Source organism: Polypterus senegalus, chromosome 12, assembly GCF_016835505.1.
Source record: "Polypterus senegalus isolate Bchr_013 chromosome 12, ASM1683550v1, whole genome shotgun sequence".
In the NCBI taxonomy this organism is placed as follows: Eukaryota; Metazoa; Chordata; class Cladistia; order Polypteriformes; family Polypteridae; genus Polypterus; species Polypterus senegalus.
The window spans coordinates 89,108,347-89,136,005 of record NC_053165.1 but is presented as its reverse complement, the minus strand read 5'-3'; the positions used below and the strand labels follow the sequence as shown (position 1 = coordinate 89,136,005).

Sequence of the window (27,659 nt, the reverse complement as noted above, 5' to 3'; positions counted from 1 at the left end):
GTATAACAAATCACTAGTTGAACAAAGGTAATGGCTATATTTTAAGGGCACTTTTATCCTGTATTTACACCTGGAGGTGTTCGACTGCATTCCATATACAGTAGCTCATTCATTTTTTTTTTTTTACGAATCGGGTCGTTTAGGTAATATTTAAATTTTTTACATTTACACTCGTACTGAAGATGTGTTGTGACTACATATCTAGCGGTTTAGTTGGCCGAATTACCGCTGCAGCTTATTAAAGGCAAACACAGCAAGGCCGATAAACGGTCTTTATTTTTGCTAATACGGTCTTCCTAAACACACGAGTAGTTTCAACAAGTCTCTTAATTTATTAGCATAACCTCACTGATGCTCTCCTCCATCTTCATACGCCCGTCTCAGCAGAGAAAGAATGGAAGTAATAACGCGCATGCTCAGGAGGCTAAAATATTACTCCGCTAGGCGCTTCACCATACAATTAACCATGTCTCGAAAATATGAAAAAAATCACACTAGTAAAACGCACTAAACAATCGAATTCCAGCATTTGCTAGAATTACACGAAATCGTACCATAAAGATGTTCTGTAATTAAAAAATACAAAGGCACAATAAGTGTAAGGAAAATTGAGGGAGGCACCTTGCTCTGCGGTGCTTTGGTATGTACACATCCGCGTCGTTATACGGGGACTTTTCTTTCAGCGAGAGAAAAAAATTGGGCGCCGAACAGACGGCATTATAAGAAAACCCGCCATCCTGTACGAGCCGGCGATCTAGACTCGGTGTTACGCGATAAATAATTCCAAAAAGCAAAGGTAAGAAGTAAGCGGACGCCGTCTCACCAGGGCAGGTAATAACGAATCTTTTCCAGGTCAGTGTCAGGGTATTTTGTGTGGCCCTACCGGATGTGGAAGTTGATCTCTTTTTGCTGGCGAAAAATAATTCAACTTCCCCCGGAACCCCGATCATCCGACCGATTTCCTGTTTATTGCATTAACTCGCCGGGTTTCCGGGGTTACCGGAGTTTAGGGTTTTATATTTTGAGGAGAAACGTGATCAGGAGAAGGTGTTTCTCAGAGTAGTGATCAATATTTTCTAGGGAGGGGAAAAGGGGGGTGGTGATCGGTGTTACCTTATAAAATGGTGGCCTGTGTTTTCGCTGATAAGGCGAGGCGGCCGACCTGTGTTTTGAAGATGAGGGCCAAAATAAAGAAAGACGGTGGTTATGTTAAAAAAAAAAAAATTGGGGGTGTGCGTGGGTGAAACAAACAATAAATTAGCAGGAATAAAACATTGCTGATTCTTCCTAATGTGTCTAATAGTAATACGTTTCTTGCAAATACTTTAAACTACAATCGCGCCAATTTAATATAATAACAATGGGATGGGACAAGAAAAGAAGCATTAGAATTGTGTGAAGATACAATGTAGACAGATGAACAACGCTTTATTTGTTCACAAGGGGAAAGTTGGCTTTTTACAGAATTCGTTAAATAAATGCAGTTATTTTATGACAAACAACAATCCCTCTGAAAAATACACACTAGAATGAGCAACAAGAATGAAAAATGTGCCAGTTTTCATAATAATTATTTTAAAGACATTGATTTTTTCCCCTTTATACTCATACTTGTGTAGTTTTAAGTAGTATAATATTTCATTACTAAATTTTGATATAAGATGATTTTTTTCTGCCTTGAAAAATGAATTTGTTCTGCTAAGAGTAGTGCTACTCAACATTTTAAAAGAGAGACCTGGAGTTTAAATTGATTAATCCCATCTATTCAAAACACTGTACATATTACAACTTGCTTGTCAAATATAGCATCATTTTTGTTAAGTAATTATTTTGATAGTAAGCTTCTAATGCAAAACATAGTTAAATGCTTTATCCAAGTATTACATTTTATGTAGTAGAGCAGAATATAGGAAACAAAAAGACAGTACTTGTAGTAACATTCTCACACAGCATAGAAATCATTAGATAATTAACCAAATTAGGAGCTTTGTAGCTCTTAATGTAAAAAGACTATACACACTATACAGAAAAGAAATGTGTAAATAATGGGCAACATCTGAAATGTCTGCATTTATCTGTAAATTTTTCTAACATGCTGTATTGTGTGTGTGTGGTCATGGTGATGCTGCAAGCATAGGGTGCAAGTTAGAAACATTCCTCGGACGGGGTACCTGTCCATGGCAGGTTGAGCACAGTGACACCCATGCACTAACATACACTGGGGGCAATTTAGTATTGCCAGTCCACCAAACATGCATGTCTTTAGACTGTGGGAGGAAACCAGAGCACCCAAAGGAAAACCACATGAATATGGGGAGAACAAATAAACTACAATGTACTCTGGTGTCTTTGTTGTGAGGTGTTAGTGCTACCAATGTTTTTGTTTATGAAGGAAATATTTACCAAATGCTATGGAAAAGTTATTCAGGAATAAAGCAGTATAATTAACATATATAAAAGAAAGTAAAACACCTCAATTCAGTTCAGATTAAATAAACAACTCAAATTGTGTTCAGTTCAAGTAGACACATCTTGGTGTTCTGGAGTAAAGATATTCAAAAAGCGGTTCTTCTGCATAGTAATTCTAAAATACACAATTGATATAACTTCTCTCTTTGTTTCTTTTGTGTGGCATATAGTCCTTTTGCCTGTTTGGTGGGAATTGGTTGAAAAATCACAGTGAGTGATGATTGTTAGATCATTCCCACTCTATTTTTTAAATCCCCTATAACCTGTTATAGGGTTACATTGAGACAGATCCTGCTCTAACAGCATTGGGTACAAGGCAGAAACTAACCCTAGATGAGTTGCCAGTCTATTGCATGGTGCACTTACCCACAGTCCCATTTCTGCTCTTGCCAGGCCAGTCCAAGTTAGATTGGCCATTTTACATATCCTGAAGTGGAATATGAAAAGAAAACAAAACTACACTTAAAAAATAAATAAATATATAAATAACTACTAGGTCACCATGTACTGTAAATCAAATTCTACAGACAGTGAGCAGATTATTTTTGAATCCAAGCTTTGAGGCAGAATTTGTGAATTGTTAGAAGTATCACTGCATTACCTTATCAACCTATAATAGATAATATAACGTTTTACCCAATAACAACAATAGGTGAATAAATGAAGTGAATAAAAATATATAGATAATTGCTTAAGATGATGGTAACAGAGTGATACAGTTACAAGCAACATTTTTTTCATACATATGTTGCCAGTTGTGTCTTGTTTGTAAACATAAAAGACTGAATGATCTTTTGTGAGAGGTAAAACTATCTTAATTTTAAGCAGGAGCTAACAGTTTTCAGAGCTGGATTAATATCTGTCATTACTCCTAAATCATGGTACGTTTCTAGTCAGTTATATTATTTAAAGATAATAGGGGGCTCTGCCCACTGCTCGCTTCACTCACCAACCCAGGGTGGGCACTATGCGCTGGCCACTTCGTGACTCTTAAGCTTGCGTATGGGGAAGCAGATGTACAGTTTAAACAGATTGTTATTTTCATGGTAATTGTTACATAGGCATAATAGAACTAACTGTTTTACATTACAGCGTGTAATTAACCATATTAAAATAGTTAAATGTAATAAAATGAAAGAAAATTATGTTTCATATTGCATTAGAGGTGTTCATTGCGTTATACGTTTTTGTTCTGTTTGGCTTTGAAATTAACACGCAAATACTTTTTAAACTTACACTTTTACTGTAAAATTTCAGTAAAAACAATATTTGGAATTAACGTTTCTTCAATATCACATAGAATTTTGATTCCGTTTTTGGACTTGCATTGTGGCAGCGCAATGTATAACTGCTCGTGAGTGAATATCATTTCCTTCTCCCTAATAAATAAACCGACTTTTTTGAATGCTTGTCTCTGTGATTTGTTAATTGTCATAGCAAAAGCTATTCTAACGGGAAACTGTAAACGTTTTAATACGAATGGCATATCAAGATCTCTGATATATCTGGTGATCCGCGGAATATGTACAACATTACCTTTCTTGTCGCCTGTTAAAATTTTACATGTTAGAATTGTTCACCCAATTTTCAATACAACTAATCTTGTCCAATTGCAAAGCCCATCACTAAGACATAAATTACATAATAACATTACAATACATCCTTCTTTCAACAGTAATTCGGCCTTTGGAAGACCGGAAAGGTTTTAATGGTTGTAGATATTCTACGGGATATTGTAAGTTGATGTTTTCTTCTTCCACACCATCACCACCAACATTTTCAGCATAGTCTATTGATATGCATTTAACCAATTTGCCCTGTAACCGATTGACAGTTTTTTGCATTAATTTGTTTGACTTCATCGTTTCTTGGTGCTCTCACTGTTTTCATAATCTGTAACCTGCTCTACATGTGTATAACGCCAGCGTTTTCGAACCACATTACGACATTCTACTTTGTTTGAACCTGCTAGGTTTTCAGTTCAACTTGGTCCGGGCTGATTATTTCTTTCCTTATTTTCTGAATTTGTACTTTGATTATTATTGTTCTTTTTTGAATTCTTTTCTCTCCAACACTTTCGGGCCTCTTTTCAACATGCTGCCCTTTCTTCTTCGTTTAGTTGTTCATGTGTCATCTACAATGTATAAAATAATTGTCCAGAAAAGTACTACAACGAAGGAAACAAATAGATTGTATGTATAAAAATACTGCCCAGAAAAGCTTCTTTAAAGGATGAAACTGAGAACTTTTCGTAAACTACTTGAAATCAGGAAAACTTAAAAAATTTATGAGAGCTGAGAGTGCGGGAAGTGTGTCTGACAAAAGCATTCACATGAATGAGAGGTGAGAGGACCGTGGCCATGGGCCGTCAACCGGAAATGGTTAAGACCAACTTGAAAAAATCTCTTGGTAAAAATAATAATAATTCTTTGCATTTATATATCACTTTTCTCACTATCAAAGCACTCAGCAATTGCAGGTTAAGGGCCTTGCTCAAGGGTCCAACAGAGCAGAGTTCCTTTTGCCATTTACGGGATTCGAACCGGTAACCTTCCGATTGCCAGTGTAGATCCCTAGCCTCCGAGCCACCACTCCGCCACAAAAGAGAAATTTGTATGTTTTACATTGGAATTGAACTTGCGCTTCGTGGTTGATAACTATTTATGCTAACCACTACACTACCATAACTGGCCTTGAATAGTGTCGAAATGGTTCAGACCATCTTGAAAAAATCTCTTGGCAATAATCTTGTTGCGTCTCAAGATTTTCTTTTATAATAGAGAGATACGAGATAAATATAAGAAGAAAAAAATAATAACACAATGACTTTCTCCAACCCAGTCTGCAAGAGGTTTGCGCCTATCCTGGCAGCAGTGGGCCCAAGGCAGTAAACAGGCTTGAATAGTACACTGGTTTATTGTGGTTATAACAATGTATATTTAAATGAAGGGATATAGGAAAAGGCATTGCTCTAAATAAAAAAATGCAGACACTGGTTCATAAGTCAAAACAGTAAAGAAAATAATTTGTTTTTATTGTCAAATATAGCAAATTGACATTTTTATGTGTCTGTCCTAGGGCTGGCTACACACCCTTTTGTATAGAGTAACTGCATTTTAATTTCAAAATTTATCCCTGATAGTTTGTTTATATGGAAATGGTAACATACAGAATGGTTTAGGGGATGTCATCACATGAATTCACCTTTAGTTCTCAGTACAAGGCAACTACAATAACCAGCTTTTTTCAATTTTGTTTTTTTTACCAAGCTCATTGCCACCCATTGAATTTAGGCTTTTATTCTATGAGCTAATCTCTTTCATTGCTGACTTTTCTCTCCCATTAAATGTTTAGAAATATACAGTTTTACATGAAAATATTTTAAACAGATGAAAAGGCCTTTAATGTGTAAAAACTGATGTGTTGCAAGTAAGGCACTGTGAAAAATTAACATTGTTATGTTATGTAATTTGACAGTCATGCTGTTCAGAACTAGTTTTAAATTCCAAATTGCAAGTGTACAGGGTGGTCCAGATCTAATTATGCAGATCCAGAACGTCTGGACGACTTTGATTTATGTGGGGACGATTCCAGTTCGGCACAAAGACAATTCTTCATGTCGTCAGTTCGCTCGCTTCTCGATGATCCGGGGTTTTTGGTTGATTTTTTATGTAATAAACTTAATAAGTTATAGCGTAATGAAAATTGCATAATTAGATTTGGACCACTCTATATTAATGAACTTGACAGTAGAATTATTCCTTAATTTTTATACATTGAGGGAAAAATGGTAATTGATCATTTCAAATATCTTATTTCTTCATTCTACCAAAGGAGTGAGAAGTCAAGCAAAATGACACCTTTTATTGGTTAACTAAAAAGATTACAATATGCAAGCTTTCAAGGCAACTCGGGCCCCTTCTTCAGGCAAGATCTTTACTACATTAATAATGGCTAACACGGTACAACACCGTAGTACTTCTACCAAAGAAGAAATATATATATATGAATGTGTGTGTATATATGTATGTATATAATATGTATATGTGCCGTTTTGACAAGCTAATATCTTCATTATGTATGCCACTTGGAAGTTAAAGCAGAACATGGAAAAAAGGTGGAAAGATGTAATTGACTCATTGAAGTTCTTTAGTCATTGTTTGTGTTTGTTACCATGTGTATATGCAGTGCATTTCCAATTCTAACTTCTTTAGTTTTGTAATCCAGGTTAAGTTTCATCTGCTCATATTTTCATTTACATCCTACAGTTATAGCTTCAATAGTAGCTTATTGCCTAATTTTCTACAGAAGAATAGCAGAGCAGACTCTACCTTCTTAGGAAGCTGTACTCCTTTAATGTGGATAGTTATGTTCTTTGCATATTTTACAACTCTGTAACGGCCAGTGCACATTTCTTCGCTCTGATGTGCTGGGCTGATAACATCACTTCAAAAAAGGCCACCCTATCAACAAGCTAATTAAAAAGCTAGACTCGGTTATGGGGTATACTGTCAACCTCCTGGAGGTGCTACCAAAGGAGAGAGAGAATGAAAACAAAACTGAGTGCCATTATGAACAATGCTACATATCTTCTCTCTGAAACACTAATATTGAGTACTTTCAGCTAACGGCAATATATCTGCTTAATACTTCACTGGAACTGTAACTCCTCTTTTTATCTGTAGCCAAGTAAAAAGTTTTCTTTCCTTTTAGTCATTCTAGTGTTTATTTAACTATTTATTTATTAACTAGTGTCTGAGGAGGTGGAAAATCATGTTCTTCATATAAGCATTTGGTGGTATCTCATTTTGTGTTTTCATTTTTGAACTTTATTTAATCCACTTTTGTTCAAAGTCTGTGACTTCAAAATTTGACCAAAAATAATCTGCACCTCTCCTCACAATTCAAGAGCAGTCAGACAGTCAGTTAGAATTTAGATTTTTTAAGGAAATCCTTTGCCTACATCAACTTTTCTGTTCAGGATATGGTAATTGAAAGTGTAAAAACATACTGAAAAGGTTGAATTCAAAATGTCATGTAAATACACAGCTCCACTTAAAAGGAAGGTTTCTGCCTTTTTAAATTGTCTGGGTATCAACACTGTATCTGGACTAGCATTTCAGTAGTCCCTTATGTAATACTAGTATCATCCTTAGGCACATGGACAGTTTATATGTTATCCTCAGTAAATTAATGTATATATGCTACCAGTGTAAAATTTGAGTTGCATCTACTGACAATTTAGTCACACTCTGAAGCTCTTTTACTATTTTCACTCTAAGCTGTATTTTTATAGTTTACATATTCTTTTTATTTAATTAAAGAAATATGATTATCTTGTTTTCAATGTAAAGATATTTATTTATAGTGTGAATGCATTATTTATGCATTTCTTATTAATGTTTCCATTGTTACATAAAAGTTGACACAGAGCATTGGGGCAGCTTGCTTTACTCATGTTCATGTAAATACAGTAATTACAGTTTAATAAATTACAAATTTCAAAGCACATTAATCTAATTTTATTTTCATGGAGCCCTTTCACAAAGCTTGCAGTGTCATGCTACATGATGTTTTCTCTTTATATTCCAAAGACCTGTAAGTTAGGCTAATTGATGATTCTCAACTGGACCAGTTGTGACAGTGTGGTTATGTATAGGAGTGTGCCTTGTGATGAACTGCCACCATATGGAGGGTTAGATCCCACCTTACAACCAGTGTTGCTAAGTATTGATTCTCCTGAACCATTTCACCCCGAGCATACAAACAAAACAAGAAAAATCAACAATTAGTCAGTTATTTAAAAAAGAAATAAAGAGTGGCCTGCTTCGAAAGACTGTGTCCAGGGTTATTTGTAAATAATTTTCACCATTTTATATTCTGCCTGTTCACAGCACTATATGCACAGCCTGCTGTTACATTACAAAAGAATTTTCATTATTAGACATCAAAGTAAGTTTTAGATACCTGTTGTTTTGTATATTTTATAGTGTATTATTATTACTGCTTTGCATTTTTTAACCTTAGTTTTGTAAATGTATTCTCTATTTACTCTGACCTAAATTTGCAATATGCATAGATGGAAAGTTAACATTTGCTGTGATTTTCTTTTTTTTTTTTTTAACTTTTTATTGTTACATTGCACTTAGTGTTGTGCATTTGATTTTTGAAGCTTCATGCTGCTTCTTAATAAACATCTTAGGCATAGCCAAATGCTTTTTCCCGTATCGTTGATGGTTAAGATGCACTGTTAGAGATAGTAAAATAAAAGAGTAGTCTCATGCAGTCCTTTTTAGTAATCAAAAATAATTTATGAAATGATCTCTCTTGCTTCTGTAAATGAACATAATGTTTAATTCATTATCAGATATCAATTTATAGTTTGTAATAAAAGTATTTCAATTTGAATAATTCATAAATCGCAGTTTCAAGTTTATTTAAGAGTGAAGGCAAAGGTGCTAATAATCTCCAACACTAACATAAATGACTTGTGTGTTTTGAGCATTATTTGCTTTGTAGTGCATTGGTTTTAAGTAGAAAAAGATTAAAGTAAAAATACTCATCAGAGAAGTTACACTGGTTAACAAAATGTATTTTTTGTCACATGAATCAATGTAGGTGAATCTTACAGTATTTATCATGCTGAATTCAAATATCTAATCAGACTTTTTCTGCCACGCAAGGTTTTTAAGTAACACACAATTAAAATTTGCAATAAATGTATATCTGAACTATATATAAAGTACATGCTGGGAGTGTCTCACTTAAAAGTTAGAAGTGTATGATTTTCTGATGTACTGGACCTCAGGAATAACCCCCTTAGTAGTCCGCAGTAGTCGGCAATCATACTGGGACACCATTTGCTGTGGTATCGCGTTTCTGTTTCATTAATGTCCTGATGAAACTGTTCACAATGCTTCTTGCTGACCACTTTGAGATTTCCAGGGAAAAAAGTCTATAAAATGTTCACAGACAGCAATTAAAACATTTTAAACCTGAATTTACCTTTAAAAAAGCACATACACCATAGTGATGGTTTATATACTAAATATAAAGCCTGAAAAAATAACTTGGAAGCTGTGAGTGACAGATCTTTGTTGAGTAGTGTTATGTTCAAAGTATTTTGTGATCTTTAGTTTGAATTGCTTTTTTTTATTTCCTGATTAAATAAAGCATGCTCCTTTTTAATTGTATGCTAACTTTAATGAAGCATGAGCTCAAGAAATTATTGCATTTATTTTGATGTCCTGTCTTCACATATCACCATTGTACTGCACTCATTTTTCTCAGAATAGTTTAATATCTGCGTTCTGCTGATTTTTGCCAATATGAAATGTCAGCCTGAAATACATCTAAAAAGTTATTTCCTGGAATGTTTGTATGAATTAGTTTTCTATATCGGACTTAATACATTTATTAAATGTAAACTGCTTGAAAGTTTGTATTAATTATGTGTCATTTACCTACAGATGTCCCTTGTGGACTTGGGTAAGAAACTATTAGATGCAGCAAGAGCAGGTCAAGATGATGAAGTCCGTATTCTCATGGCCAATGGAGCTCCTTTTACCACAGACTGGGTATGTTATTCATGTGTAAAATACAATTGAAATATTTTTGGTCTGCATGCCACATTTCATACAAGTTGTTTTATGTCAAAAGAAGAATGACAAATAAGTGGTGGGGGGGGGGGTGAAAAATAGTTTCTTTTATTAGAAGAAAAATATTGTAACTATTAGTTTCATGATTGTTATTACTGTAAAGTCAAAATAATGTTGAATGAAATTTTAGATTTTTTTTTTTGCTGTTTTATATTCAAACAAAATGTAAACTCTTGAGATTATTCAAGTTGAAATAAGTTGTGGAACTGATTTATGGTGTTTCTTAGACTATAGTCACTATTACTGAGAATGCTTTTTTAAATTAAAATTTCCAATTAATGTATGTAATTCCCCTTTGGGTTTTTAATTTGTCTACATTGTCTAGTATTAGTATGCTTAATAGAATCATATATCGTGTCATAATGAAGATGTAGTGGTATTAGATAGTAGCATTGTGCTAGATAGAAGATGATGATGTACTTTATTAAATTGTTGTAGTCCATTTTATCTTTTATTCACACTGATTAAATCCGGTGTGTACCTATTATTATTATTATTATTATTATTATTATAGTATGTATAGATTCAGAGTCTTTCACATGTTTACAAGTGTAATACATTTGCAATAAAACATAGACAGTCATGCATTATACTGTATGTCTTATACATACAGATAACTTCAGTATGCATATAGAGATTCTTTTAAGGTTTTGTAGGGGATGGCAAAGTAGAACAGTGGTTAGTGTAACAGGAATCAGGGCTTCAGTTCTGTTCAGTCAGTGTAAGTGTGCTCTGTGGTTGTTGAAGAGTAAAATATTGATATTGCGGTGCTGGATGAAATCCCTCTGAAATCAGTCCCCATAAAATACAGTATTAGCAGACAGATTCCATGAAACAACACTATGTCATCTATGTCCTACAGGGCATGTCCTGCGCTAAAGGGCTCAGACCTGTTTAATACTGAACAGAGGTGTTTGCACAGGGACTTTTTTTAATCTTTCTGGCCATCAGTAAATGAAATCAAATGGAATGCTGTCAGTCAAATAATGAATTGTGTCCTTGAAGACTCTGGTCAGAACTAAGAGCAATTGTGTTATACAAAAAACCAATAGACAAGTTAATTCCGAAAGTGAAGTAGAAATCTTTAGGAAAAAAAAAAAAAGACTACTAGACTGATCAATGCAGTTAAAGTGGAAAATCTGACCACTTTTAAACAACTTATTTACTGTATCAAAGCAAACAGATGAGATGGAGTGAGTGTTTTCTGTCATTTATAAAATCTCCTATATCTATGGCATAATGACAGTTTTGCAGGACGGTATTCGAAGCACGATAGACTGCATGCTAATGATGCAATTTGGGTATACTTGTTACTCATGTTTTTGCAAAAAATGTTAAGTGGTACTGAACTCTTTTACATTTGAAGAAAAGTCTGGGTACACTTGTACTCCACACAGTTAAATTAAGAGATATTGTGGCATGTTTCCTGGGATGCAACTTGGGGGGAAGGGGGGGAAATCAGTCGCTTATAAGCAGACTTTTATTTTAAGAATTCATGTACTATACTTTAAAAACATGACATCAGCCAACTGCACCATATGTTTCAGAAAGACGATTATTGATTTGCTGTACATGTTCCAATATCAAATTTCTTTCTTTTAGATGAAGCTATGTGCCTTCTACCTTTTGCAGATTTTACATTAATCAGTGTTGATTCAACAAAAACTCTTTGGTACTTATTTACCACCATTCTTATGAGAAAAGAAGGCAACACTTAAAACACTCTTTTTCTTTAATGTTAAGCAACGGGATTTTCTTACAGCTGGGAACATCCCCCCTACATCTCTCAGCCCAGTATGGACATTACTCAACAACAGAAGTACTGTTAAGGGCAGGAGTGAGCCGTGATGCACGGACAAAAGTGGATAGAACACCCTTGCACATGGCAGCAGCAGAAGGTCATGCCCGCATTGTGGAAGTACTTTTAAAGGTAAAATATTCTTTGGTCTGGTTTGGTTAAAGCCTGTCCATATCATAATGGTATATAATGTAAATTGTGTGTCATTAACATTGTCAAGTCCTCATAATGACACAAATAAACAGTGAATGATTGAATGATACTCTGAAATTACTGTATAAACAAGTATAATTCATGTACTCGGGATCAGTCTTTTTTTTATATAGACCTTATCATTAAAACTATAAGAAAATTTTAATATATGTGTAAAGTAATTATTAGTTCAATTAGCGTCCTAAAGTTCTAAGTTAGTCGTGTATAATATGCATGTAAATAATAGGTAATATTTTATCTTAGACTGCTCGAGGTTTACATATTTTTTACTAATGGTTATTCAGCTGACGATGTTAAAATTATATTCCTTCACACTATGTCATAATAGCATTTATATACAATATATTGCTTAACATATAATAATTAGGTACAGTATTGTTAAAAAGAAATCTATATTTATATGGGGTACTTTATAGAAGCACGAGTCATCTTTTGATAAAGTAATTTTGCCTTTTATGCACATCTACAGAGTGGAGTAGCAGAAGCAACAGTAGCTTCCACGCAATGCAGAAAGCTAATTTATAATATACTTTCATCATCTGTAATTATCTTTTGATTTATTGACTTGGAGAATGAAAAAAATACATATTTTCAATTGATGTATTCTTTTACATACTTCTCCAGCATGGAGCTGACGTCAATGCAAAGGACATGTTGAAAATGACAGCTCTTCACTGGGCAACTGAACATGGACACCGGGAGGTGGTTGAGCTTTTAATAAAATACGGAGCTGATGTCCATGTCCAGAGCAAATTTTGCAAGAATGCTTTGGATATTGCTATTGACAATGCAAATGAAGAACTGGCAGAAATACTTCAGGTAAAAAATAATGGAAGTTAATAGTTTATCATTGTACATGTGTGTATTAATAATCATATGTTTGGATAATCTAATTTGTTACTGAATTATTGTATGCTGTAACTCAAGTGTACCCTGTACTTTTGCCAACCTTTGAGGAGTTTTCAATTTGTTTTTCTCTGATTGTAGGTGTCCATGCAAAACCAGATTAACACGAACCCAGAAAGTCCAGATACAGTAACAATACATACTGCAACGCCTCAGTTTATAATTGGTCCTGGAGGAGTAGTAAATCTAACTGGCTTAGTGTCAGCAGCCAATTCATCCAAATCTCTAGGTATTATTAACTTTTTGCAAATTTACTGCTTTATAAGATGCTCTTGGCACAGTTCTCTTTCACTCATGGATTGAACATACAAACATATGTTGCATATTTAGCATTTTATTCTAAACACAAATGTATTTCTGTTACTGGCAGCAAGTTTCATTCAAGACATAAACACGTCTTGTGGATTAATTTACTTTGCAAAGGTGCAACCATGCATTACTGCAGCAGAGCCAGAAGGATTTAAAACAAAAAATCAAAAAATACACCTTTAGAAATATAAGATTTGTAAAAGTTGTAAGAAGATGCACAATAGCTTGTGTCATATATCTTGTGTAGTTCCTTTTGTGATATATCAGTTTAACATACGCAAGTTAAATATTATATATCAAAATACATATTTTTTTTTCTTTTCTAATGGTAAAATGACAGCTACGGCTGCCATTTCACAGATCGAACTTCCTATGTTTGAATACCACTCTCTGTTTTTTGTATGTGGACTTAACATGTTCTTCCTGTTTCTGCATGGGTCTGTTTCTGTGCTCTCTGTTTTTCCTCCCACATCATCAAAGCCCTGCAGATCAGGTGAAGCAACAATTCAGATTGGCCCCACTTGTCAGTCTGAATGAGGGTGTATGCATAAATGGACCCTACAGTTAACTAGTGCAATGACCAGTGCTGTTTACTGCCTTGTACCTAGTGGTTATAGGATAGGCTTTGGCACCCCCAATGATGATGAACAGGATTAAGTGAGATTGAGAATGAGAAAAGCAGTTCTGTGTTTTTATTTAAAAAAAAAAAAATCCCAGGTTGTAAAAACATTCTTCATATTGTTTTAATTGGTGAATCTTGCTTATGTAGTGAATTTTCTTCTTTCCCATGTGGAAAGTTGTTAAATTAATATTGCTTTCATTAACTGCACATTAATCAAACAGATAAACAAACTAAGGTGTTCGGATATGTAGAGCAGATATCTGAACTGTTCCCCTCACAAAGGCTAAATTTAAAAAAAAAAAAAATTTGGAAAAAATGGACAGCATTTTGGAGCAGTCATTTGCACTTTTGCCTCACAACACTGGGTCTGAATTCCACCATTTTTTTCCCCCCATATAAATGTTTGTGTGTTTGTGCGGGAATGTGCCTTGCAGTAAAGATGATTCCTACCATCCTACCTTAATCCTGATGTGGCCAAGTTATTTTCCAGCTTCTCCTGTAGTTTTATTAAACGTGTTCATTAACTAGATGAATGGATATTCTGAAAAAGAAATTGTAGTGATTCACCACTCAAATATATAGGAAACTTATTTAGTGTCATGGGAAGCTCTGCTAGTTCTGCTTAATAACAATGATGACAGTGCTGATGCATTTATATATGTATATCTATATCTAGAGATATAGATATAGATATAAATATATATATATATATATATATATATATATATATATATATATATATATATATATATATATATATATATATATAATATAGTAGTTGGCAGAGAATATTGTCTTCTGATGCTGTTCAGGAATTTTTCTCACATAAACCATAATAAATCTGTGTTGTTTAATAATGTATATTCAGCACTATCTCTGTCATTTTAAAGTGTTTTATATACTTATACAGATGAGGCAGGTGTTTCAACAGTTCAGTTTGGCAATTCATCAACGTCAGTATTAGCTACTCTGGCTGCTTTGGCTGAAGCATCAGCACCCTTATCAAATTCATCTGACACTCCAGGTAAGTTACAGTTATAATGTTAGATTTTTGTAGTAGATTAAAAATACAGCAATGTTTTCTCTGCTGCTTTGAAGTGAGGACCAGTGCAAAAATATCATTTTATTTTTACAGTGTTTAACGTGTTCTACCACATGGTGAGCTAAAAGCTCAAATGTACTATAAGTCTATGCCAGCAAAGCCTCCCTTTGTAATCTGTTAGTCAGATATATATCTATGAGGCCATTTTCAGATGTTCATGCAGTAGGTGGTAGTAGACAGTTCACTTTGTCATTAGTCTAGTAACTATGGCGATGTTCAAAAAATGCAACTAATGATTTCAGTCAGGGGATTTATGCATTGCCTGTGATAGACTTTTTGGTGTGTGTGTGTGTGTGCATTTTTTCTTTTTCTTCAAGACTCATTGGATTTGCAGCATAATTCATTTCATATTGATATATTTGCCCATTTAGAAATACCAAACAAAATGAGATTTTATTCAAAGCAATGCCTATTTACTCCAAGGTACACTTTTTAAAAGAAACTTTTAGAAACCTCAAAATGACATCTTAAAATAAAAATGAATGCAAGAGAAAAGATTCCTATGCACATAAACTTCCATTTAAAAGATGTCCCATATGACAATGCTTAATGCATTTTGACTTTTATTTATTTGATTTAGTATGGAGGTCAGAACATAAGTAAATTTAAAACATAGTACAGTATACAGTGCATTTAAAATGTTTTGACTCATCCTGATTTCCACCATTACTGCAGATGTTTGACATAGCCAGTTGATGTTGCATAGTTTTGTTCATTCAATAAATTACACAAGTTAACATAAATGTTATTTTTTCACTCTTTTATCTTGTAATATATTTTAATTGAAGAACTGAAAGCATTCAGGAAAGAAGAAAATACTTGTTCATAGCTCTGTTTTAATTACATTATTTACAAATGACCTGCATTTTATTTTCTCCTTCCTTGAATAATGCTAGTGTTGCAGTGTTTTGTGATGAGCGTTATTAGTTCAACATGTCATGACATTTATAGTGTGTGTTAAGCCTCCAGAAGCTCTCTGTCTAAGAATAACTTGGGTTATTACACAAACAATATGAAGATACTCTTCATCAAGAAATTGGTAACCCCCACCCCACTGAGGCTCAGAATCCCTGAATCCTCTGAGGATCTTTTAATATTTAAATGTAAAGGTTGCTTAAGTTAAAATGTAAATCTTAACCTTTTTGGTGGAAACTGTAAACAAAACAGCCAATGGTTTTTCATTCAAATACTATTTTAAGATAATATTGCTCTAAGATTAAAGCATTGTATTCTGGTTCTCAGTCTCTCATCTCCAAGTAAGCAGGATGACGCATGGTGAATGAATAGCTGTCTAGTAAGGCATCTTTTTTTTTATCAAAGCAGTATTTCTATTTTATATTGAAGGTATAATTAGATTAAATGGGACTATTATCTCAATCATGTATGCAATCATGGACTTACTGACTCCGTATTAACTTTTATTTGTGTAGATATACTTTTGGACTAGACCTATTGAAGAAAATAAAAAAGCGAGTGGCATGTTTCATGCAAAGAAAATATTATTGATAAAATGTCTGAGTTTCAGTTTGAATAGTGGAACAGAAACTTCTGGTGAAAGCTAAGACATCATCTTTAGCAAGTTTGTGTGGATTGATGTTGTATAAATTTAAAGAAATGATGTGTCTCTGAATATAATAAGTACAAGCTAATTCATAGTTATTTGCATGCTTTGCTTCCTAACTGTTCAAGTATGCTGGATAGCTATGGGCTACATTCAGTACTTTCGTATAGACACTTCATTTGTGTACTACTTGTAGATATATATATATATATATATATATGCGGAATGTAGGGAGTGGAGTGTGATTCAACAGTCATGTCATTATCCAACCTGCTATATCCTAACACAGGGGCATGGGGGTCTGCTGGAGCCAATCCCAGCCAACACAGGGTGCAAGGCAGGAAACAATTCCCGGGCAGGGCGCCAGCCCACCGCAGTATGTTTAATATATTTCTATTTATTTTTCTATGACATAGTGGTTGCAACAGAAGAAGTTGTTACAGCAGATTCCGTAGATGGTGCCATTCAACAGGTTGTTAGTTCTGGAGGTCAGCAAGTTATCACCATTGTCACTGATGGGATTCAGCTGGGCAACCTGCAAACTGCAGCTGGGATTGGACAGCCAATTATTGTGACAATGCCAGATGGTCAACAAGGTATCTTGATAGTATTACATCTAATTATAAAGTCAATTTGTTTTGTAGTAACATTGTTCCACGACTGTTCTCAGTTCTCAAAGTAAAATGTAAATGCAAAAAAACCTCACTGGGTATTTATATTTTTAGTTTTGACAGTGCCAGCGACAGACATTGCAGAGGAGACAGTTATCAGTGATGAACCATTAGCTAAAAGACAACGTATAGAAATAATTGAAAATCATGTGGAAGCAACAGATTTTGAGGTAATTGCATTTTAATATTGTTCAAGGTTGATTTTTTTTTTTTTTTTTTGGAAAGGTTTGAGAGTAGATCATGACTTTACCTGACATTTCTCTCTAAACTCATTCATGATATTTAAAGGCAATATATCTTTGAATAATATATGTAACCCTTTTATTTACCATCATACTTAATGGTGCCACACACAAACACTCAATCAGTATGATATTAGTTTTTTTTTTTTTGTTTTTTTTTTAAGCTTTTGAAAATGTTATAATGCTATCATGTTGTTGGCATCAGTCTGTTGTGGAAAGTAGTTAAAACAAGGTTATGGATATATAAACTATATGCAACATGTATGGTTTACTAATTAGTCACTCCCTTATTTTTATTGATGATATTCCATTTGTCCTGTGATAAACTTGTGCCCTGTCCAGGCCGAGTTCCAACACTGTGCCTGATGCTTCTGAATTAGAGCTTGGCACCCTGTACCATATCTTGTAGTTTTCAACACATGACCATTATAAACTGATTTTTAAATTGTGCAACAAGTTTCCAGTAATCTGTTTTGTTTATGGTTATTTTTGCCAAAACTCTCTTAAATTAAATTCATGTTATATACTGGTATGCCCATTTGCTTGTTTGTTTTTTGTGTTCCAAATTATAATTAAGCTTGTTGGCGAAGCTAATTCTTTACTGAAGAATTTAAAGAAAGCTAAGAGACAAGCCTTATTTTTTTTGTCTATTATCAGTATCAACAGGTCATATTTATTATATCTAATATCAGTATCTGCAGGTCTTATTTTATCACTAAAACTTTATTGATTGGCATATATTTTTTGTCTGTGTTTAGTAAATTCTTCCATCCATCCATTTTCCAACCTGCTGAATCCGAACACAGGGTCACGGGGGTCTGCTGGAGCCAATCCCAGCCAACACAGGACACAAGGCAGGAACCAATCCTGGGCAGGGTGCCAACCCACCGCAGGACACACACAAACACACCAAGCACACACTACGGCCAATTTAGAATCGCCAATCCACCTAACTGGCATGTCTTTGGACTGTGGGAGGAAACCGGAGCACCCGGAGGAAACCCACGCAGACACGGGGAGAACATGCAAACTCCACGCAGGGAAGACACGGGAAGCGAACCCGGGTCTCCTAACTGCGAGGCAGCAGCGCTACCACTGCTCCACCGTGCCGCCCCGTGTTTAGTAAATTCTTTCTTAAAATTGCACTGTAACTGAACAAGTAGTACTTCTTGCTGTGTTTTATTTATTTGAATTTACATCGTGTCTTTTTCAGTAAGATATGCTTTGTAAGGAAAAGTGACAGTAAAGTTACAGACCAAATCCTAAGCATACTTAAGGGGACAAATAGTTTATTTCTTCACCAGCAAAAATGAATTATAAGCAAGAGAAACATCTAAATGAACTGTTTATATCTCCAAAACCAATGGTTAATATGCAAAATGTGCACATTCTGATTTTTGTTTAAAAAATAGCTTTGCAAATAGAATTTAACTTATTCACCACAAGATAAACAGAGTAACTAATCCTTAAGGGCTAAAATTCCTATTATTAGTAAAGGGAAAAGGCCAATAAGATTTTGCCCAGAATATATTTAGAGTACAATCACAAAAACCAATAATACAACTGGAACTGAAGAAACTACAAATAAAGAATATATAGTATTTTTAAGGAATACTATAACCTTTTAAACATATCCATGTGTATTGAAAGTGAGGCTCTTGTCAAAACTTTTTTGAGAAACTTGAATTGCCACAAATTAACACACCTTTTATAGAGTTGCTGGATAGACTTTTAAAGCTTTCTGAAATTCTTTCAGAAAACAAAACACTACATCCTACAGACCAAAGTCTTTATTGAACAACAATGCGATTTTGATTTTTTTTTTTTTGTTGATAGCAATATCAAAAAGAATGGAAAAACACCATTCTTAATTATGCAAAATCAAACATTTGGTAAATAAAGATTCATAGTAATTCAAAGTAATATATTCTTCTAAAGCCATTGTCATGCTATCTCTTGATGCAAAAAAGAGTGAAATGGAGATATTGGTTTATTGTTTTGCTTAATTTAGGGTTTACATTTAGAACAGAAATACTTCAGGCTAGAAAATGTTTTTTTCACATGTAAAATATAAATTCTAAATATTTTGTCTTTAGAGCAATGTACTAGCCATGGCTGCCCACTGACACTAATGCTATTTGCCATTGTTGTTGAACCTCTCGCCATCCAAATGTATAAGCAAGCAGATATCTGAGGGATTACAGATGAGGGTCTTGAACAGAAAATATCTCATTATATAAATGACCTGAAACTTTATATTGCATAACATTCTCAACCTGCTTAAACCAATGCAGGTGTGCATGAAGCCAGAGCTAATCCTGGCAGTACTGGGTTGCAAGGCAGGAGTATCATTAACAAGTATATAAGGTGTGTTGAAGGAATTTATCTTTGAATCACAATTATTTATAAATAAATATATTTAATTTTTGTAACCACTTGGAAAGTGTTGTGCTAGATATTACTAGATGGCTATCTTTTCACCTTACATTAGGTGGAAAAATTTATTTAGTCAAAATTAACATCCTTCCATAATGCTAATGACATTTTCAGGGTACACCTGTATACATCTTTTAAAATGACACACCACTGTAATAACATCTAAGGAAGCCATGGATTGAAAAAAATCTGTATTATGAAGATCAAAAGAAGAGTATTCCAAGACTTTGGAGGGAAGCAGAGAGAGATGTAATTGTTTTGGTTTGGTTAGCTTTGGAAACTATTCCAGTTCAGACTTCTCATTACATGCTTTGCTGTTTGTGCTTTCTATATCTGACTGCCATTAAGGTAGCACAAATTCATTGGTTCAGCACTCAGAATACGCTGTCAGAGTATAGGAGACTTGCGTAACAATCACTTTTTGCAATGGCCCTTAACTTAATGTTTACATTCTCTGAAAATCTATATCTTAAAATTTAACTTTCAAACTGTCCATTTCTTTTATCATTTGCAAATAATGAATTTTGCTAAAATATACATGTGTATTGAGTCTACATATAATCTTTTTTAATAACTGTGATAGAATCTGTTCTTTTTTGCAATAAAGATAAAGCTGGTATTTTCCCACTCTTCTCTCTCTTTTTATAAAAGTTCCTCATAACAGCATTGGGAAAAGGATCCTTCTCTCAATATTTCAGCTATAGAAGAAATCTCCCATTGTCAAGATATAGTACACTTCTCATCATTCTAATTTCTAATTGGGAAAAGCTCCAGTCTGCCCATTATAATGCTGTGGAAAAAGAATATCCTGTTATATCCTCATGATTCTAAATTGGATTTAGCAAGTTTGACAATAGTTTATTGTTGAACTGATGTTGTTATACCATGTTTGATGTATTCAAGAATGTTATTTTAACCTTAACTTTTATTCAGATTAGTATAGGGTTAAACTGGGAATTACTTTAAATAAGTATACAGTACAAGCCAGATTGTTAAATTGGCATTTTATAACAGATTCTGCCTGATTTGCCCACCCTCTGACAAGGTGTTTTGTTTTACAGTTATTTAGATCCCCACTGTGTATGTTTTCCTTTTTATGGAATACTACACCTAAAAATGATATTTTATTTATATCTTACTGTTACCCCATGTGTTTTACAGTAATTACCAAGAACATTTTTTATCTCATGTTTTTATGTTGGAATAGTGGTCTATGGTGACCAATGCTGGACCACAGCAAGCAATATCAAAAAGTGTATGAAAATAAAAATCTACATTATTTAATCTACATGTCAGGTATCCAGTCAAATGCACTTTTTTGCTGAAATATTGTTAAAGTACTTCCTGTTTATGCCTGGCACTAATTTTTTTCTGGGAAGCGTTGCATGGAGCGGAGTTTTGAAATTTATGATAGTACTCTTGACCTATGTAGGAGGAAGAGGAGCAAGTTAGTTGTTGATTACATATGTGATTAACTGGTTATTCAGGTGGTTTTTAAAAAAAATGCAACATTTGTACAAAAGTGTAAATATTTATTTAAAAAAAAAAAAAGATTTATTCCTTTAACAATATTCTACTTCATAACAATTGAACGAGGTTGCTGTAAAATTGCATTTGCCAAAAAAACGCGTCGCAAAAAGCCTTGTTAGCAACTGTAAGATCTTGCTTAACCTTTTCAAGTCTATTGTCAGAGAAAGTTGAGGGGTAGATGTTAAGCATGAACAAAAGTTGTCTTAAGTATACTGCTTGATTTTTATCTGCTAGATGACAGCAAAAACCACAGGGTGAACTGACCCTGGAACACTTCATGACTGCGTTTTCCTTATAGTACAGCATCAAATAGTGGGTTTCGCTATCATCAAAGGCAACACTGTCCAGACATTTTCAAGCTTGTTGATGTCTTGGATTCTGCACTGTCAGGATTTTGAACTGCTGGAGAAACATAAAAAAAATTGGCTTTGAGATTGGTTGCTGAATTATCCACAAGTATGAGTGACAGAGAGATGACCATTACTCTGCTGTATTTTCTTTTCAGTTGGTCACAATCACAGTTGTACACTTGTGCCTAGTGAGATCATTTTTACAGATCTCAAAATGTGATTTAATGTTTCTGTCGATTTAATAAAGTGATGTATATAATACATAACAATGCAGTTAATTGATAACAAAATTCATTGCCAAGTATTTTTTATCACTGATTATTATTAACAGTATTAATTAATGGTTGCTGCCCTATGTTGGATTTTTACATTTTTTTTAATTCATCCAGTACATTTAGGATATGGTAGCGCTGAGTCAGAGTAAGTAATATAAAGCACTGTGTCATCTGTATAAAGAAATGGCTTTTATTCAAATTTGTCCATTATAATTACCTGAAACTCCAGTTGCTTTTTAAAGTAGATGGCAAGGGGCACTGTAGCTTCCTAGCTATGATTCAAAAGTGTAATTCACTAAAATATACTGGGTTTAACCCAAATGTGCATAGCCAAAACTAGCCTCATTCAACTCTGTCAAAGGCTTTTTTTTCTGCATACTAAAACAGAGATATCTCTGAGGCCTCTATTGCAATTGAGATATAGGGTATATTATATTTAAAATGTGTCCACTTTCATGCGTTTAACTTGATTTTGTGAAATAATGACAAAAATCTTTACACTGGTGTTTTGTAGAGGGAACTGCTTTATAGAATACACATTATAGTGGCGGAAAAGAGATATTGACACCTGGAGTGGTTAGTATTTTAGATAACAGCTTTACCTTTCTATCTTTGATAAACATAAATAACATTATTTCATTCCATTTATTTTGCTAAGTTGATTGTCTAGAGCAGGGTCGTGGGGCAGCTGGAGTCTCTCTTAACAAGTATTGGGCGGAAGGCAAAGATAATCTCTGGACATTGTACCAGCCCATTTCTGAGAAAGCACACACACACACACTATGGCCAGTACAGCAACGTCAACCCACCTAACATACCTGCCTTTAGACTGTGGGAAGAAACGGGAGCAGCCGAAATAATCCCACACGGAAGCAGAGGGTACACAACAAATTCCACACAGGGAGCAAATGGGGCACGAACTCTGGTCTTCTTATTGCCAGAAAACAGGTCTATCATTGTGCCACTGTTATTTGGTTGTCAGCAGTTATGAAAGATAATAGCAGGTGTTTGATTCAAAAGATGGGGAAAGGGAAACGCTGTAGCAGTGTAAAAAGTGAATAGAAACCCCTTTTGTGTTTTACTATTCAAGTCAGAATTGTTTTACATAAAACTCTTGACATATATACTGTAAATGTAACATTTACTTGTAATTTTCTGACAGAGGAAACCTATATAACAATCAATGTTACTTGTCAAAGACAGGTAATATTCAGTCATTTCTAACCGTCTTAGTCCTGAACAGGGTCGCGGGGTGGGGAGTGGTTGGGGTGCTGGAGACTATCCCAGCTAGCAAAGGGCACATGGCAGGGCACCAGTCCATTGCAGGGTGAAGACATACACCTATACACACCCTAATCACACACTAGGGTCAATTTGGTATCTCCAGTCCACCTAACCTGCATGTCTTTGGACTGTGGGAGGAAACCCACACAGACACGGGGAGAACATGCAAACTCCACGCAGGGAGAACCCTGGGAGCGAACCCAGGTCTCCTAACTGCAAGGCAGCAGCACTACCCACTGCGCCACCGTGCCGCCCTCCTTTTTAACATTCTCTTCTTTTTTGTAAACTGAGATTCAGAGCTCACTTCTTTATGTTTTGGTATGAAACATAAAACTAGAGTTTGGTAATTTTCAGGATGTATTCTAACTATCTTATTATTGTTATCATTTTTTTGAATGTATATTTGGCTGACACAAAGGCTTCTTGCAAACTTGGAATATTTTGCAGTTGTTTACATTTTTTTTTTACAATTGAAGAACAGGTAGGTTAGACGACTCCCTCAGGGGTCAGAGCTGAAATTTAAGCTGGCAATCTTGTTTTAAAATAAAATGCCCCATCTCCTAGACCACACTATCTTATGCAGTAGAAGTGTTTACTGTTTATAACACGGGCTGTCAATAGGCATCAACTTTTTCATTTATAATTTTGTAAAAAAAATATATCAATGAGTAATAGATAAAGAGATCACAAAAGAGAACGGGCTCTTTGAACTATGAACTGTAAAGTTTCATTCTGCCTTGTATATGTAATTAATCATCTTGTCATTTTAGGTTCAGTGAGAACACCCCAGGTAATCTAGTGGATACAGACATTAAATATGAGGAGAAAGAAAGATAACTAGAAGAATGGAAATAAGACAAGATATACAGCAGGAAGCATGGCAGAAGAGAGAGAAAGCCAGACAAACATGACAAAATTACGTTAGAGACTTTTGTAAAATATATTTTTTATATATTTTTACATTTTTTTATTATTAAAAACACACAAATTCTTTGTGTTATTTAAGGAAAATACAAATCTTCTGTAATATTGCCAATAAAATGCATCTTCTAAATATTTTTTCTCATTTGCTTATTTCTGGAATTTCATTGATGACAAGGAAGAAAATAGAGCAATGCAGTGACATTCTAATGCTAGAACCTAGACATTTTATACATATATTGTGCACACACAAATACTGGTCACACAACAATGAGGAATATATGTAACTAAAGAATATATATGTATCTTTACAGTGTTGCCACTTAATCTTACAAATGGGTCTTTGGGACATGGGTCCAAAAGCACAGTCTCCACACAGGAAAAATCTGGAAGCAGAGTTTGCCATGCATTGATGTTTTGCAATACTAGCAAAGCAAGAAATCACTATAGAAATGAAATGAGGAGTGGAAATTAAATGGGTAAAAGTAATAAAATTACAGTAGGCACACTGTGATTAATTTTTACCTATTCCAGCTAGCCAAAGTATGTATCTGTAAAGCTGTTAAATTTTTTGTTGCATGCTTTCCAATACAAATGTTTCATCAGAAGTGTTTTTGTTTACCTCTTTTTTTTTTTTTTCCCTTCTGCAACTCAAGGAGAAAGAAGCGTTACAGAAACAACTGGAAGAGGCGAACCGAGAGGCACAGAAGTACAGGCAGCAGCTGCTAAAGAAGGAGCAAGAGGCTGAAGCATACAGGCAAAAACTGGAGGCTATCACTCGCCATCACAGCAGTAAAAAAGCTGTATGATCTGATCGAATGTACAAAATTGGACCAACAAGCCTGATATTTTTGGAAGCTGTGAAGTTCATAAGTATACAAAGAGAAAAGAACACTTGAAGAAAGCAGACATTCATTGTATCTATGAAGGGTATGAGGATTTTACTTGCTCATGAAGTATTATTTCCTCCAATATGAATGAGAAGTCACAGTGCATGCTGGGCACAGCCAACAGGATGTGGTGCTACGGTGGAGTGATTTAAATCCTTTCAGTGAAATTAGAGGCCGTGATGTCACAAGAGAGACGTATTATGGTGTAAAAAGGCAATATGCACTGTGCATATTAATTTGATTACAATGTTATTCATTTTTCATTATTGTGAATTTTGTTAGAGAAAGTTGGGATTGCCAACTGTTACAGTTTTTGTTCTCTTTTCTTCTTCACACTACATTGAAATCCAGATTCAGCATCTGACTTGTTTCCTGAATATTTTGAAGGGCAAAAAAAGCTAAATATTCAGACAGTAAATTTTGTACTGTCCTCTGTGATACATACTGTAAAACCTTTCATAAATGGAAGTACTTATATAAAGAAGAGAAACACAAGCAGAATTTCACTTTCAGCTAGAGCAGTCATTTTCGTCTTTATACCTTTATAAAACCCTCTTACCCATGATTTACAGTAGTTTTAAATTAGAAAGGGGAGCTTCTGCTTTTTATATATGTGTATATTGTGTCCATTTTCTTGACTTCCAAAGCCTTAGAATGAAGGATTCACATTCTTAGGACTGCTTGTGTATTTTGCATTCTCTTACCTTGGATATGAGAGCTGGAAAACAATTTATTTTATTTAATCATTTTAAAAGAGCCACTTTAAAATGTTAAACATATGTTGTAAATACATAATTTTATTAGACTGAACCTAGGGTCGGTAAACATTAATTTGTTTTAAGTTCTAAGTGGGTGAAAAAAACACTTTAATACTCCATTTAGTTATTTCACACCCCACATCATGGACATTTGTATACTGAAGACTTTTAGTTTCATTTTGTAGCATTTTTATAACATGGATTGTTTGTTACTCTACTAAAGATAAAACCATTTGGCTTGTTGGATTTCGAAGAAACTAAATGTTACAGCATTTAACAAAAAGGAGGGATTTTGCCAAGTAAAAAGGCCTGCAAGTCCAATGCATTTACAGTTAAAGTATACCTGACTTTCATTATAAATTTTAGTTAAGAAATCCGATTTAGAGGGAGCCTTTGTAGAAAGGAACATTGTTTGTACATTTTATTTTTGATCCTAATTTGCACATTACAGTTCTGCCATGCTGGTTCATCATAAAGAAGCACTTTCAGAGGGGGGGAAACATGTGAGTATTGGTTTCTTTCACTTTGATCTCCTTCACTAAATCTTACAGGGTCAGCATTACTTCATTTGTAAATCCACTGGAATTACTGGCTGTTCACTACTCCATGTTACAAGAAAATATGAGATAGGGATATGTAGCCAAGAAATGACTTTTAACAGCTTTTGAGATGTTACTCTTTTTCTTTATATTGACCAATAAATTTTTATTGTATTGTTTAAAGGAAATCTCATCATTGCTTACTGGTTTTACTTTAATTTTTCAACTTTTGGAATTTTGTTGTGTATGGCATATGGTAGAGCGAGCCAAATTATCATTTAATTTTATCTTTAAATGATTTTAAACATATGTTGAAATACTTGAACACAATATTTCCAAATTGTGTTGTTCAGAACACAGTTTCACTTTCAGTTATGTTTAAATGAGTTATAGATATATTGCCTACACACTGTAGCGGAGCAGGTGCAGTTCCAAAATAGTTGAGGTGCCAACTAGGCAAACCCTGTTTAATTCAAAGAAAACAAGAACCTAACATGTGCACAGTGGCACTACAATATAGAAATTGGCAGTAGCCTGTTATTGCCCTCTGGTGGCATTCCTAGGAAAGGCTGGCCTGGTATCGTTCCTGACAGTCGGGCTTTTGGCTCCAAATGAGACGGCTCCCTTTTTTGGTTAGAAGGGGTGGAGCATCTCTGGCTTCATTGACCATCAATGCTGTGAGGTGAGAAAGGAGACAAGACTGTTAGCAGCAGTGCTCTCTGTCGTCCCGGGGTGGTGCCTCATGGAAGGCAATCCTCTGGCGTGCATGCATGACAACACTGAAAAATATCTTTACACCTTTGAAATGGACATGAATTGGACCTGAACTAAAATATATATCTTTAAAGAAATTACATAGAAATTTATATTGCCTATATAAAGTAATTCACCCCTCTGGGCAGTTTTCACATTTTATTATTCTACAATATTGAATTGCAGTGGATTTAATTTGGGTTTTTTTTGACATTGATAAGTGGATTAATGTGAAAGTGAAAATAGATCTCTGCAAAGTGGCCTAAATTAGTTACAAATATGCAAATAAATATTTGCAGTTTTATAAGTATTCACCCACTTGAAATCAGTACCTAGTAAATGTACCTTTGGCACCCATGACAGTCTTAAGTC

General features: G+C 34.4%; 1 protein-coding gene across 3 annotated transcripts; it reads left to right on the top strand.

Moving 5' to 3' along the window:
- Nucleotides 1–493: 493 nt before the first annotated feature.
- Nucleotides 494–26,721, top strand: gabpb1 (GA binding protein transcription factor subunit beta 1). Of its 3 annotated transcripts, none has more exons than XM_039772819.1 (9): nucleotides 494–831; nucleotides 9,939–10,046; nucleotides 11,890–12,057; nucleotides 12,763–12,957; nucleotides 13,126–13,273; nucleotides 14,886–14,999; nucleotides 17,055–17,234; nucleotides 17,364–17,479; nucleotides 25,004–26,721. In XM_039772819.1, exons 2-9 carry the CDS (start codon nucleotides 9,939–9,941, stop codon nucleotides 25,154–25,156), a joined length of 1,182 nt encoding a protein of 393 aa, XP_039628753.1. In that variant the 5' UTR covers nucleotides 494–831; the 3' UTR covers nucleotides 25,157–26,721. The 3 variants fall into 3 exon arrangements, with proteins under 3 accessions (XP_039628753.1, XP_039628752.1, XP_039628754.1); XM_039772818.1 differs by having other exon boundaries at nucleotides 495–796; nucleotides 25,004–26,720; XM_039772820.1 differs by lacking the exon at nucleotides 25,004–26,721 and adding an exon at nucleotides 24,197–24,961 and having other exon boundaries at nucleotides 496–796.
- The last annotated feature ends 938 nt before the right edge of the window (nucleotides 26,722–27,659 follow it).

Bases quoted from the DNA above. Each gene is read 5' to 3' on its own strand.
- gabpb1 (XM_039772819.1), top strand. From the start codon at position 9,939: ATGTCCCTTGTGGACTTGGGTAAGAAACTATTAGATGCAGCAAGAGCA. The intron at 12,958-13,125 runs GTAAAAAATAAT...CTCTGATTGTAG, and splicing joins AACTGGCAGAAATACTTCAG to GTGTCCATGCAAAACCAGAT. The intron at 15,000-17,054 runs GTAAGTTACAGT...TCTATGACATAG, and splicing joins AAATTCATCTGACACTCCAG to TGGTTGCAACAGAAGAAGTT.